Source organism: Pseudoliparis swirei, chromosome 2 (assembly GCF_029220125.1).
Source record: "Pseudoliparis swirei isolate HS2019 ecotype Mariana Trench chromosome 2, NWPU_hadal_v1, whole genome shotgun sequence".
NCBI classification, from domain to species: Eukaryota; Metazoa; Chordata; class Actinopteri; order Perciformes; family Liparidae; genus Pseudoliparis; species Pseudoliparis swirei.
The window spans coordinates 19,732,497-19,745,297 of NC_079389.1; the positions used below are offsets into that span (position 1 = coordinate 19,732,497).

General features: G+C 44.7%; 1 protein-coding gene across 6 annotated transcripts in view; it reads left to right on the top strand.

Annotated features, from left to right (window-relative positions):
- Positions 1–218: 218 nt before the first annotated feature.
- The window catches only part of slc39a10 (solute carrier family 39 member 10), a 29,550-nt gene continuing 16,967 nt past the window's right edge, over positions 219–12,801 (top strand). The window contains exons 1-2 of one of the 6 annotated variants that reach the window (XM_056433137.1): positions 219–700; positions 4,363–4,703. Coding sequence is in view for 1 of the 6 variants with exons in the window: in XM_056433124.1 (XP_056289099.1) it covers positions 11,989–12,126 (138 nt within the window). In the remaining 5 variants the exon portion in view is untranslated. The other 5 variants (XM_056433130.1, XM_056433147.1, XM_056433153.1 and 2 more) reach the window with 5 other exon arrangements.

Consider the following 12,801-nt stretch of genomic DNA (forward strand, 5'->3'; position numbering starts at 1 on the left):
TTGAACCAGCGGTTGCGTCAGACTCTGACAATTTTGTCTTAATATGTTTGGTTCATAATGCACTTTTATTTTGTTCTCATTTCAACAAACTTAAGAACTTTGTTACTTTTTTAAAAGTGCTGTATAATGAATACAGTTTAGTCGTATACACTATTATAGTTATTGTTAATATTTGACATATGCAGCTTTGTGACGAAGGATAAATTACACAAAAACAAGTTCAAGACATTATTGTCTACTTTCATAAACCTGTGGTACACTTTATACTGCATTACACCCTTTAACAAAACAATCAAGTAAAGTCAGAGCAAATATTATGAACTGGGCTTCCTGTTGTGAGGACGTGCAATAACTGCACCAACACAGAGAACTAAACCACAGGGCGCATTTGTGTGATGACGCAGATGTGACTGAGGATCCCTGTTGCCGGACCGGCCAGAGCCGCTGAGCGTCGCTTCCTGCGCCAGTCGGATGACAGCACAGACTAGATCTGGCGGAAAGAACCGTCATCAAGTTTTTTCGATTCTCCTGCGTAAACAGCGCAGACTGCCGCTCCGCCGCCGCCGGCACCCTACGTAAAGTGCGTAAGCCGCGTTGGTGAATACCGGGCCTTCCTTACGTCGACGTAAAACAGGCTGGGGGTTTTCTCTTTTTTTTTTGGTACCGAGCGGAGAGGAGCTGCACACGGCACTCGAGTGAGGTAGCTATATAAAAACCCATTTGTTGTCATCCGCTCCCACAACATGGATCCGGGCGGCGTTCGCCGCGGCGCGTGTACGTTACTAACCGCCGTTGTGAGCGCGTGTCGCGGGAGACCGGCACACGCTGCCGCTGCTCTCGGGCGGCAGAAGGACGAATTCCACGCGAGCTAACGTTAGCAGGCGGAATAGTTGCTTTTCTCTCCGGGGTGGCGTTAGCATTAGCGTTAGCATTAGCCGCTCCGCGAGGAGCAACTCTTGAACGCACTTTCGGGGGAGGAGGGGAGGAGGAGGAGGGGGACGGCTTTGAGCTCGCGCCCCATGGCAGCCCTCCGGGACACAATGGCGACGAGTCGTGTGCCGCCGGTGCCCGTATTTGATCCGGTTTTTGAACCCCGCCGTGTTGTCGGGCACGTTTCACCGGAGAGGGGATGCGCGGCGCCGCCTCATGCGCATCACGTGCGGCGTGGACGAGCCTCGATGGGCGGTGTGTCGCGTCGGGGCTCCAACAACGTGACGGAGGTCCTTTTAAAAATAACATTTACAAAAATCCCCCCCATACACACACACACGTTACAGTGCATTTTCACGCCCCCTTATTGGATGGATGCAGAATGTGTGGCGACACATGTAAATTTGACATTTAAGTGTTATTGTCCGTGCTGATCCATATTCAGTGTTTCCTATTTTGAGACATTTGAAGAGCTTAATTTCACTCATTGGCACATAAACGCACAGGCACGTGACCAGAACCATACGGCCAACAATGCATGTTGTAAAATGTGCTTTTTTCATTTAATCTCACAGCCTTCTCGTTCACCAGTCCCTTCAGCGAACACTGTCACACTGCAATATTAAAATGTCTGTGGATCAAGAATGTAATCGTTTGTTTTTAAGGTATCTTTATGGAAAAAATTAAACACAACTCCTGCCGCCTAAAATATGCTCTTGTGGTCCTTATATGCAGACATGCAACACATATGTGTTTCTCTGGCTGCAGTATATGAATAGTGACTTGCACAGTGCAAATGATTCTTTAACCCTTGTGTTGCCTTCGGGTCATCTTGACCCGATTCAATATTTAACCCTCCTGTCGCCTTCGGGTCAATTTGACCCGATTCAATGTTTAATGTCGGTGTTCTTTCGGGAGTCAACAAACAAACATAAAGTACCTCACACTTAAACTTGGAAAACAATATTAATTCTAATAATTTTCTGGAGATTTTAATAGTTGGGGTCATATTGACCTCAAGGGTAAAATATGTTAGTAAATATAAAGGTAACAGGAGGGTTAAACATTGAATCGGGTCATATTGACCCGAAGGCGACAGGAGGGTGAATCATTGAATCGGGTCAAATTGACCCGAAGGCAACACAAGGGTTAAACCACACGCCAGTAATACACATGCCGCCGGGTACAGAGTTCGGTTGTATATTTTGAGCAACATTTAAAAGTAGCCTGAGCTATGTAGCTTATCTTTTGGCCCGCTCTTGTTATGGTAATCTAATATCTAATATATATATATCATACCAGTCTGGAAACTGTCGTATGTTATGGAAGAACTGTTCAAAACGCAACTAACAGAATTCTGCAAAATGATAATGCACTGGTTAAAAAATAAATCAAAGTTGATTTAGTAAAGCAGGTAGATCTGCCTTTTTACCTTCGCATTGAAAATGCTGAAGGTAATGTTTTGATCGCCGTGTATTTATTTATTTATTTATTTGTATGCGCGTTACTCGCATAACACAAAAAGTATTAAACCGAATCGCATGAAATTTGGTGGGATGATTGGTTATTATCCGGGGACCATTTGATTTGATTTTGGGATCAATCGGGTCAACGGTCAAGGTCATGAAAAGGTCAAAATCTTCTTTTTACCATAGCACGGTCAATTTGTATCCAATTGGCATACAAAATGCCAAAATGTTCATAATTCAATGCCCAATCTTGTGATATGCGAAGGTATGCGCTCTACCGAGTGCCCGTTCTAGTTATATCTGTTGTTGGAGCCGGTGTTCATTTGCAGTTGGGAACATCCTGGTATTAACTGTTCCATCTCTGTTCCGTGTCGACGGGAACACCCCAAGACTTGGGCTCCGTTTCCAGATTCTTGTTACTTATTTGTCGGATTACACCGGGGATAATCACGCAATGAATTGAGGATTACGCCGCCTTTTTTTTCCCTGGTGTGGAATGTGTGCGTGGACCGTTGCCTTGCTGTTGTCTCGGCTCCACTGAGGACAGAGCGACAATAGAAAGGCATTATTATGACCCGTGCGAATGCTGAAATGAAGCCGGAAATCCAAGAAATACCTCCCAACCACGAACGTAAATGAACACGTTAACGTTGGTGTACTGGTGGAGAGTAATCTGGTTTTTTTCATTTTCAGGGTCATTAACTTCACCTTTTGTGTGAGCTAAGTTGTTGCTTTGCGTGTCTGCTGGTTCCATGTCCACGGGAGCGGACGGGCGCAGGAAGGGATGATAAAACCAGTCCTAGATTCGGGATCCACCTTCCCTTAAAAGCATGAATCCTTGTAAAGCACGGGAGCTTGTTGAATTTAAACGCAACTCTACCCTGATGCCTTACAAACCCCTCTGTGAAAGTCCCCGTCGCTGCCAGCTGCGTGTTTCTTTTTCTCAAGGACACTTAAATAAACCGAGAGGCGAGGGACAACACCGCAGTGGCCTCTTAATATCTCTTTCACGGTTCGTACGGTCATGGAAAACCTGGAACAGTCACGGAATTTTAAAATGGTCATTTCCAGGCCTGGAAAAGTCCTGGAAAAAAACTTAAATCACAAAAGTTTTGGAAAAGTCCTGGAAATTTGTTATATTCACATGTTTATTTACGCCGAGTTTGAAATAATGAATATGTTTAAGAAAGAAAGACGCTCAAAATTTTAGCCAGCATACTCTCTCATATTGGCGGCGCAATTTTTTTTTCTTTCCGCGTTGCAAGTGAACGCACCTTAACTGGAAAGTATGCTGGGCATTTGTTTAATTTAATGTATACGGTATGCTTTGGAATTCACATTGTTTAAATACTAAATGTTCTCACTGTTTCATGTAGAAACCGAGATTTCAGTTTGGTCACGGACATTTGGTTTAAAGTCCTGGAAATCCACTGGTCAAAATGTGTCAGAACTCTGCTCTTTACACATTACAAGTTTCAGATTTACATCAAGGCGTAACGGGCCGACTGTCCCACCAATAGTACACTTACAGCCACACACACACACACACACACACATCGTGAGTAGCAGTCAGGTGCTCCCTAACTGCTCAAACACGCAGACACACACACATTCCCGCACTATGCCTCCCCTCCTCCCTCTACAAATTAGTTAAGTCGCTTGACTCAAAAACCCTCAACCAGTTACTTCTGTCGGCGCCGGCGTGAACTCCTGCTGCTGTTTGTCGGGGCTTTATTTGCGACTGAAGGTAAGCGCCACTCTTATATTTGCCTCGCGGTCGTCTCTCTTTCCCGCCTCAGCCGATCGCTCGTCCTCGTCTCCTTTACCCTCTCGAACGAGGAGTGAGAAGTTCAGGGAGGTTGCGGCATGTTTGCATTTTTGCTTTTTAATTTGAACCCCACAGCCAAATGCCATATCATCATCATCATCATCATCATCATCATCAATCTTTCTTCAAATCCAGGTGATGACAAGGGCGGAGAGATCAACTGGCACTTAAATGCACGTCGTCACCTTCCACCTGTGCGGAGTCCGCTGTAATGAGTGCTGTTACCAAGCTGGCTGTTGAAAGGGGCTTTTTCTTCGTGGCCTTGAGTGTGCCTGGTACTTTGAGTCAGGAGACCGACCGCATGACAAATATCCACAGAATAGAGACTCTCGTCAGAGGATTGCCGCTGTTGTGTCTTTTTGTTTTGCAGCGGCGACAAAAAGTCCGTAAACACGTAGACCGGCTCGTGCTGATGGCGTCACGTTCTGTCGGCCAGCGCTGGTAACGTCTCGTCGAGCGGCCTCGCCCCTGTAAAGGTGCGTTCACACCAAAAAAGCGGAACGATTTTTCGCGTCGCCCAAAACGCGTGAGTTTACTCGCTCGACCGTTCGCCGTGTTCTCGCCATGAGCGTCGAGACGCTCCGCGAGGGGCGGGGCTTATCTCTGTGTCTCGTCTCCGTAAAGATCGTTATCATCTCCTTCCTCCACCAGAATAACTAACCACTAGTTCTGCTTTGTATTTGTTGTGGACGTCCCACACACTAACGCCCTCGTGTTTGGGTTCATGACATCACCCGTAGGCTCACTCAGCTCGGTCACTTTCACCGATGAAGTTACTGTTACGCCTGAAAGACTTCCGCCTCCAGCGCTACGAGAGCGGAACACGAGAGCCGATTGGCCCGAGTTGCGAGATGACCGCCTCAAAGTTGAAATATTTCAACTCTGGGAGAAAATTGCGCCGCTGAAAACGCGTCGCCCACATCGCGCCGCCCGGGAAAATATCGCGTCTATCTCAGCCACACGCGTCTGTACGTTGACTTGTCATGGGATTTGGTCGCGCGAAAAAATTGTTTCGCTTTTGGTGTGAACGCACCTTAATGCTTAGGAAACGACAATGGGTTAAGCTGAATCAGCCGACTATGGGCCTCTTAGAAGACTAAGCCCCCCCCCCCCATGCCCCCAATCAACAACCTCGGTCAAGAGGTCGTTTATCCGGATGAAATTCAACCAACGGTGCGTTTTTTTTCTTCCAAATGTTTTTTGAGTGGGCCAATCACAGGAAGGTCAGGCATGGTTTTTAGGTGCTCTTTTTAAATGCCGAGTCATCGAACATTTGAATCCACTTGACAGAAGACGAAAGAAAAGCGGTTCACACCAAAATATGATCGCTAATTTGGGATTTTTAAGACGTATCTGGCATATTAAATGAATGTACAATTTAAACGGGGACAGAAATCCACTGGGATTTGAGAGGAGCTGTTTTTAACCTTTTAAGGAAGTATGGAGAGAGAGAGATAGAGAGAGACAGACTGGCATTACACATCAGGGCTCCAGACTAACTTTTTTTAACTAGGAGCACAGTGGCCCCTTACTTAAAATTTTAGGGGCGCAAGCAGAAAATTTAGGGGCGCACACTATAAATCGACTTGCAAAGTTTTCCCATCATTTTTACTGTATTACTGATAAATAATTTGACAATATACAATCTTATGCCTGTTTGCCTTCATGAACTGCAAAACATTCACAACAGAGAACTCTTCAGAAGTTACTGTATTGAGTTTAAACATATTTTAAGAGAAAACATACCTTGAGCATGTGCATGTTGCACTTCGATGTGGCCAATCAAAACATTTGTCGGTTTCTAGAGATGCACCGATCAGGTTTTTGGTGCCGATCACTAAAATCAGTATCTGCCGATCACCGATAATACCGATCACTGAAATCAGTATCTGCCGATCTGATAATACCGATCACGGTGTCTATTGAAGCATTCTATTTATTGTGTAGCATTATTGCTATGAGGACTATGAGGAAATACATATATAAAGCAACTCAAACATTAAAGAAATTACCGATTTCTTTAAACATTTAGGACTTTTACTTTGAAAAATGTCCTAATTGATACATTAAAATTGTTTGATTGCCAGTGATGGGGATTTCAGATATGTATGGAACACATCTGCATTATTCATTTCCTGGAACTCTTGGGGAAATCTATTTACAGGACTTTTCTTAACATACAAAAGTCTGACTTATTTTTATAAACTCTTCCTTGGTCCAGTAAAAATGTTTTAATGTTAGCATAATTTAAGCTAAATCTCAGAAACGATCGATAAAGATACAAAATCAGTTCATTGTTTACTTTTATATGTTTGTGTATGATTTGTCGACATCTTATTTTGAAAAACAGATGTTGTTTCACGTGGTTCTTTCCGCTAACTTTGCAAAACCGGATGTTGTCACTTAAATCCTTCCGCTAACTTTATCAAAACCCTCGCGCGCTCCCGATAGAATGTGTTTAGCGTGAGCATCAGTCTATAGAGCGTATTCACTCACGTGACCACAACAAACTCTGGCGGCCATGTTGGGGTCCCACCACGGCATTGTTTTTCTTGTTTGTATGCCGCTCATCTTTAGAAATGACCATTATATCCTGAAGGAGACACAATTTCAGTTCAAAACGGTGTGCCTTGTGATTATGGTGCTGTGCCTCATTGTTGGATGTGGGACTAATGATTCAGAATATGGGTTTATCAGCTCAACAAGAGGCTATTACTTCAACTTGTCATGCATCTACTTCGGCTTCACTCGGCGTCTGAGCGTTAGGACTGTTCTCACGTGTTTCTGTTGACACATCGGGTTGTGGGCACGTTTCCATTGACACACTCGTCAATAATCTCTTTTTGCTTTTTCGCCGAGCGAAAATCAATGTTTCACTTGCGCAAAAGGAACTGTGGATGGAAACTTGGGAGGAAGCCATGAACATGGCAACTCCGTCAGGCGATGTCTGCCTTTACTCTGTGATTCATTTCAAGGTAAAATAAAACACTGGCTCCATGGGAACAGCATCAGCACGGCCAGCCAAACAGTCACTGCTGGTCCTGAAGGAGCTGGAAGCGGCTTCATCCAGACACTCGTCCTGGAGGCAGAGCTGTGCGACTACGGATCATATATGAACCCAGACACGGGGCGCTTGATGTGGTATTTCTACAACAAGTATAACGCAGAAATAGTTGTTAAAGCCCCACTATGTAACTTTTGGACCTTAAAATAACAGCTTGAAAAAAATTGTGCCGCTACAATGACTTTTAATATGACGATTTGCGTCTCTGCTATTGCCATCGGGGGTCTGTGGGGAAATAACTCCGCTATGTAAGATTCTGGAGCCGCCCGGTATATCCGGCGGATGTACTCGACCTGCTTTCTGGCAGTGATTACGCAATGTCATAAAGTGCCACTCCACGCTCGCAGCTCCAGTATAAGGGTAGCTTTTTATGTAGCTTTTTGGTGTTGTCAACAATATTGTATTCGATCACACGTACTCCACATTTGCAGTCCCCCAAAACAAAAGTAAATGACTGCACGCGCAACCCCCCCCCCCAAAAAAAAAGCCGGCAAACAGCTGACCGACCAGGCGGAAACATGGCGAGGCGCCACGTTCAATCCCCGCGCTCCTTCACCCTAGTCCGGTCGGTGCTGGGCCAGTTCACAGTGTTCCTGCGCAGTCTTCTATTAGTGATCCCGCCCGTTGGTGTGAATCCAAAATAGAAACAGTCGCCGGATTGCTGCCGTTCTGAGTCCGCTCAACAAGTCCGCCGCCTGTCAGCGCGCTCCAAACAAAAAAAACTCGCGTCACCTCCCCCTCGTCACCTTTTATAACCCGTGACACGTACAAATAATAATAATAATAATATTATAATACAGGACAACACATGATCCCAACTCAATACAAGTGTATGCGAGGCTGCATCTATCGTCACTGGGTATTTACGACACTGAAGTCGAAACCTAAATACCTAAAAACCTGAAGGGGGCGCCAAAAGTGAAAAACTACATAGTGGGGCTTTAATGTCCCATGGTCGATAGCGGAAATGAAAACTGTTTTACAGGAATGTGACCGGGCTATGTGCTGGTAACTAGCGAATTAACCACAAAGTGTTGCACAAGAATAAAAAACAAAACACAAAATATAAGAAACCGACTGGTAGAATAACTCCAGCATCCCAGGACACTCAGAGGTGTACCACTGCAGAATCATCAGAGTACTAGTCACTGGTGTACAGGGTGAAGAGGAAGGAGACAGAACCCATTCTGACAAACTGTGGTCTGCCTGTGAGGTAGTCAGTGATCCAGGAGATGGTCTTCTCACTCAGCAGCAGTGGCTGGATGGTGTTAAATGCACTGGAGAAGTCCATGAGGCTGGTAAGCAAATTGCAGAGGGTCCAACGATGATTTCACCTAGACCAGCCTCCAGCACCTTCATCACATGGGAGGTGAGGCCAGATGGTGCTGACTTCTTTGGGACAGGGACCCCCAGCCTCAGGCTGAGGTTGACTGATGCCATCAGGACCGTGTAGTTTCTCCAGCTGTCTGGAGGAGGTGTTTGGGTAATGCAGAAGGACATGAGGTTGCTGGGCTCTCGCATAATCAAACAGCGGACACGATAGCCAGGTCAACTTCTTCTGACATTTAATAAGTGGGACCCCAAGATGGCGCGATTGAGATTCTGACGTCACGTGAATACGCCCTATAGGGGCTCAGACATGTGAGAGTCGGCTGAGTCGACCCAGAGATTCAACTCGGGGGACGGGGACGCCGCTCGGTGCGTGAGGATCCCCTCGTGGACCTCTCACTCTGCGGCCAATGCCGGGCGCATCGTCTCCGTTGCGATGCGCCTCTTTTCACACATTAGCCTATAACCGTGGTCATCCCCCCCCCCCCCCCCCCGCTCTCACACACAGGCCAGCCTTCTTCTTCGGTTTTCGTCTCCTTTCTTCTTCTTCTGGAGTTAATGTCGGTTAGCAAACCAGTCATTCAGGCATTACCGCTAACTATAGTGGGCTGAAGTGTAGAACAAGTTTGTCAGCAACACAAATATTTCATAACAACAACAACAAAATCTGCTAATTTACTGGTCGCGCATGCGCGAGTTGATGAAAAATTTACTCGCACTGTGTCTAATTTTAGGCACAAAATGCGACCATTTGGTCGCAGTCTGGAGCCCTGCACATGAGGCGTCCTTGGTATCAAGTCCGGCTGGATATACTGGATCTGCATCATGTGGATGACATGTGCCTCATTACAATGACGCGTCTACAGAGGTAGAGCATAGCCCCGCTGTGAGAACAAAACTAAATGGATCAAATGCACACCAATGGAGGATGAACCAAACCGCCACTTGGTTCAGACTTCTAGGTGTTAAAAAGCCCGAAGCTTTCCCACTAACCGTCGGCTTTGGGTCGGGTCCCGGTTGCAGTTATTATCCGCCCGACTTGTAAACCCTCCACTCTTTCATGTTTGTAGTTGTCCAATAATTCGCCCTCACCCACACTGCATGGTTAGTTCCCTGGGATTCAAACACATAACCCATCGGTTATGTACTTGAATGCATTTATCGACTTGTTTCGTAACAAAAGCGTTTGCCGTTTGGTGCCATTTCTTGAATACCGGAGGAGATTAGCATCACCCGTTCCTCTTTCCTTCTACGTGCCTGCAGACAGCGGCTTTCTACTCACATGGGAGGGATGTGCTCGGTCGCGTGATAATCATATGATTCAGCTCAGGGGCCAAAGAGAAAGTTTCTGAGAGGAAAAACAGGTCTCCTATTGTAATTAACAACCTGGAAAGACATGGGGGAAATACTTTTGCGTTATGGAGAAATCATGAAAAATGAACTACTTAAATGTGTTTTATAAATTTGGGTCGGGCAGCTGCTCGGCTTCCTTCTTGCCAGATTGTTTGCCGTAACAAAACTCATGCCTGTGGTAGGTGTCCTCAAAACTGAACTGGAGACATTCAGAGAAGGCAACAGTATTATTTATACAGAGGATTTTTAATTGTTGTAATATTACAAGAAAAGAAACTGGTGATGGAGCTTATCAGCAGATGCATTGCGAAAGGCCAAAAAAGTATCATACTTATAATATTCAGTCATGTACAAAAGAACATCACCCAAACGTTAACTGGTTGATTTACATGAGTGGTTGTATGTAATATGTAAAGTCATGGAATTTTAAAATGGTCATTTCCAGGACTGGAAAAGTCATGGGAAAAAGTGAAATCATAAAAGTTTTGGAAAAGTCCTGGAAATTTGTTATAATCACATGTTCATTTGAGTTTGAGTTCATGGACTTTAAAATAATTAATGTTTTTTAAAGAAAGACGCTCAAAATATAAGCCGGCATACGCTCTCAATACGCTAAATTTTCAAAATGTTTCATGTTTATACCGAGATCTCAGTTTGGCCATGGAAATTTGGTTTAAAGTCATGGAAAAGTCCTGGAAATCTATTGGTCAAAATGTGTAAGAACCCTGGTACTATTAAGGTGTGCTTTTTCTTCACTGTTGCTTTAAATAAAATAAAAACCAATGTTGTAATCCTGACACACGAGTGTGACTGCGGTGCGTATTGCGGTGCAGATCACGCTTTATTTTTTCTTCTTCGTCGATCAGAATACGAAGTTTCCTTCTCCATCTAGAAGACGTAAACGGGTTACACGTTGGCTGCGGGAGGAACTTTACATCACGTCCTGGAACCGGGTTGTTTTCTCGGCGTGGCACACGGTTGAACTCTCGTACTCTAATAGTCATTCTCCTGTTCCTTTCCAGACAACAAGCACAAACAAAGAGTCCAATCAGGAAAACACACAGCGGGCTCTGTTGCTGCTAAGAGGGTGTGCTCTTAGAAATGGGTCCTGGGTTATGCCCCCCCCCTCCTCCTCCTCCTCCTCCTCCTCCTCCCCCGTGCTGTAAAGGTTCATAGGTCACTGCAGTCTCATGTTTATAAACACTGTCTTGTGGACAACCAGCGAAGGAGACTCGCAGCCACACTTCACCGTCTGAGTCGGAGCATCGTTCACCAAACTTAATTTCACACGTTGGAGAGCGCCGCGTGGTAAGCAGCCTCGTTTTCCCCTCGCTCGACGCGACCGCCGCCGAATCGTAATTTTGTATTCCCGCTGCCTTTTTTGTCGCTGTTTATTTTTATTTTTTTATCACGCCGCCCAGAGAAACGTCAGCGACGGCTTCGCCGCCCGTCTCCCTTTCGGCGCGTCGAAAACGCTACGTGACTTTTACCCGAAGCGTCGACGCACTTTGAAAAATTGTCTCGATCTCGTCACGCGGGGAGGGAAGGAAGTCCGAGGCGAGCGCACGGTCGCCAGCTGATAAGACGCTGACGTCGTCAACACCTTGATCGCGGCTCTGGAGAGTTACCGCGGGCTTTGTTTGAGTCCGTTTGTGTATTTGTTCAGAGGGCTGAATGCAAACACTGTATTGTCAGGGGCTGATCGCTTTAAATCGGTTGATTATTTTAGTTCTCCTTGATGCTTTTACCCAAAAACAACAGCCGATTGTAAGTCCCATCGCCAGCGCGTTGTGTTCTCGACACAACTTGTCCTCCCTTCCAAGTTTTTGTTTTGGAATTTCTCCCTCAACACAAGTTTAATCCCAGGCGCACACTTTGCTGAACAAGCCGTCTGCCGGAGCCCTCTGTGTGTTTTGTGTGCGCCATTTCTCCCATTTTCCTGCTCCACTCTCACCCCTCTCCCATCAACCACCCACAGGCTTCACAAGAGACCTTATGAGGATCATTTGACTGGGATGATATTGCTGCTTGAGGCTTTATTATTTTTTTTTTACTGTGCGGGGGGAAAACAAGCTATTTGTTTCCCAGTTCACAGTCACAGTGAAGAATCTGCTCCGGGGGGCTCCCTGATTCAGTTATTAGAATCTGTTCTGGTAAGCTAAGGGGAGCAGCTTTCAGGGGCTGTCTGCAGTATTTGTGTGTGGTGTGCAGGCTTATTATCTTTTAATGTGTGTAATTTATGATTAAGTGGGAACTAACGCTACACTGTGCTCGGGAAGCTCTGATGGGGCTTTTTTTCAAGACCGATATTGATTTAATTTACTGGCATCACAAGAATTTATCCAAGCAAACAGTAATGAGTAAGATATATATAAATATATATGTATATATGTGTGTATATATATATATGTGTGTATATATATGTATATGTGTAAATATATATATGTATATATATATGTGTGTGTATATATGTGTTTATATATATATGTATATATGTGTGTGTATATATATATCTTATGTGTTTATATATATATGTGTATATATATGTTTATGTGTGTGTATATTTATATACAGGACTGTCTCAGAAAATTAGAATATTGTGATGAAGTTCTTTATTTTCTGCAATGCAATTAAAAAAACAAAAATGTCATGCATTCTGGATTCATTACAAATCAACAGAAATATTGCAAGCCTTTTATTCTTTTAATATTGCTGATTATGGCTTACAGCTTAAGAAAACTCAAATATCCTATCTCTAAATATTAGAATATCATGAAAAAGTATACTAGTAGGGTATTAAACAAATCACTTGAATTGTCTAATTAACT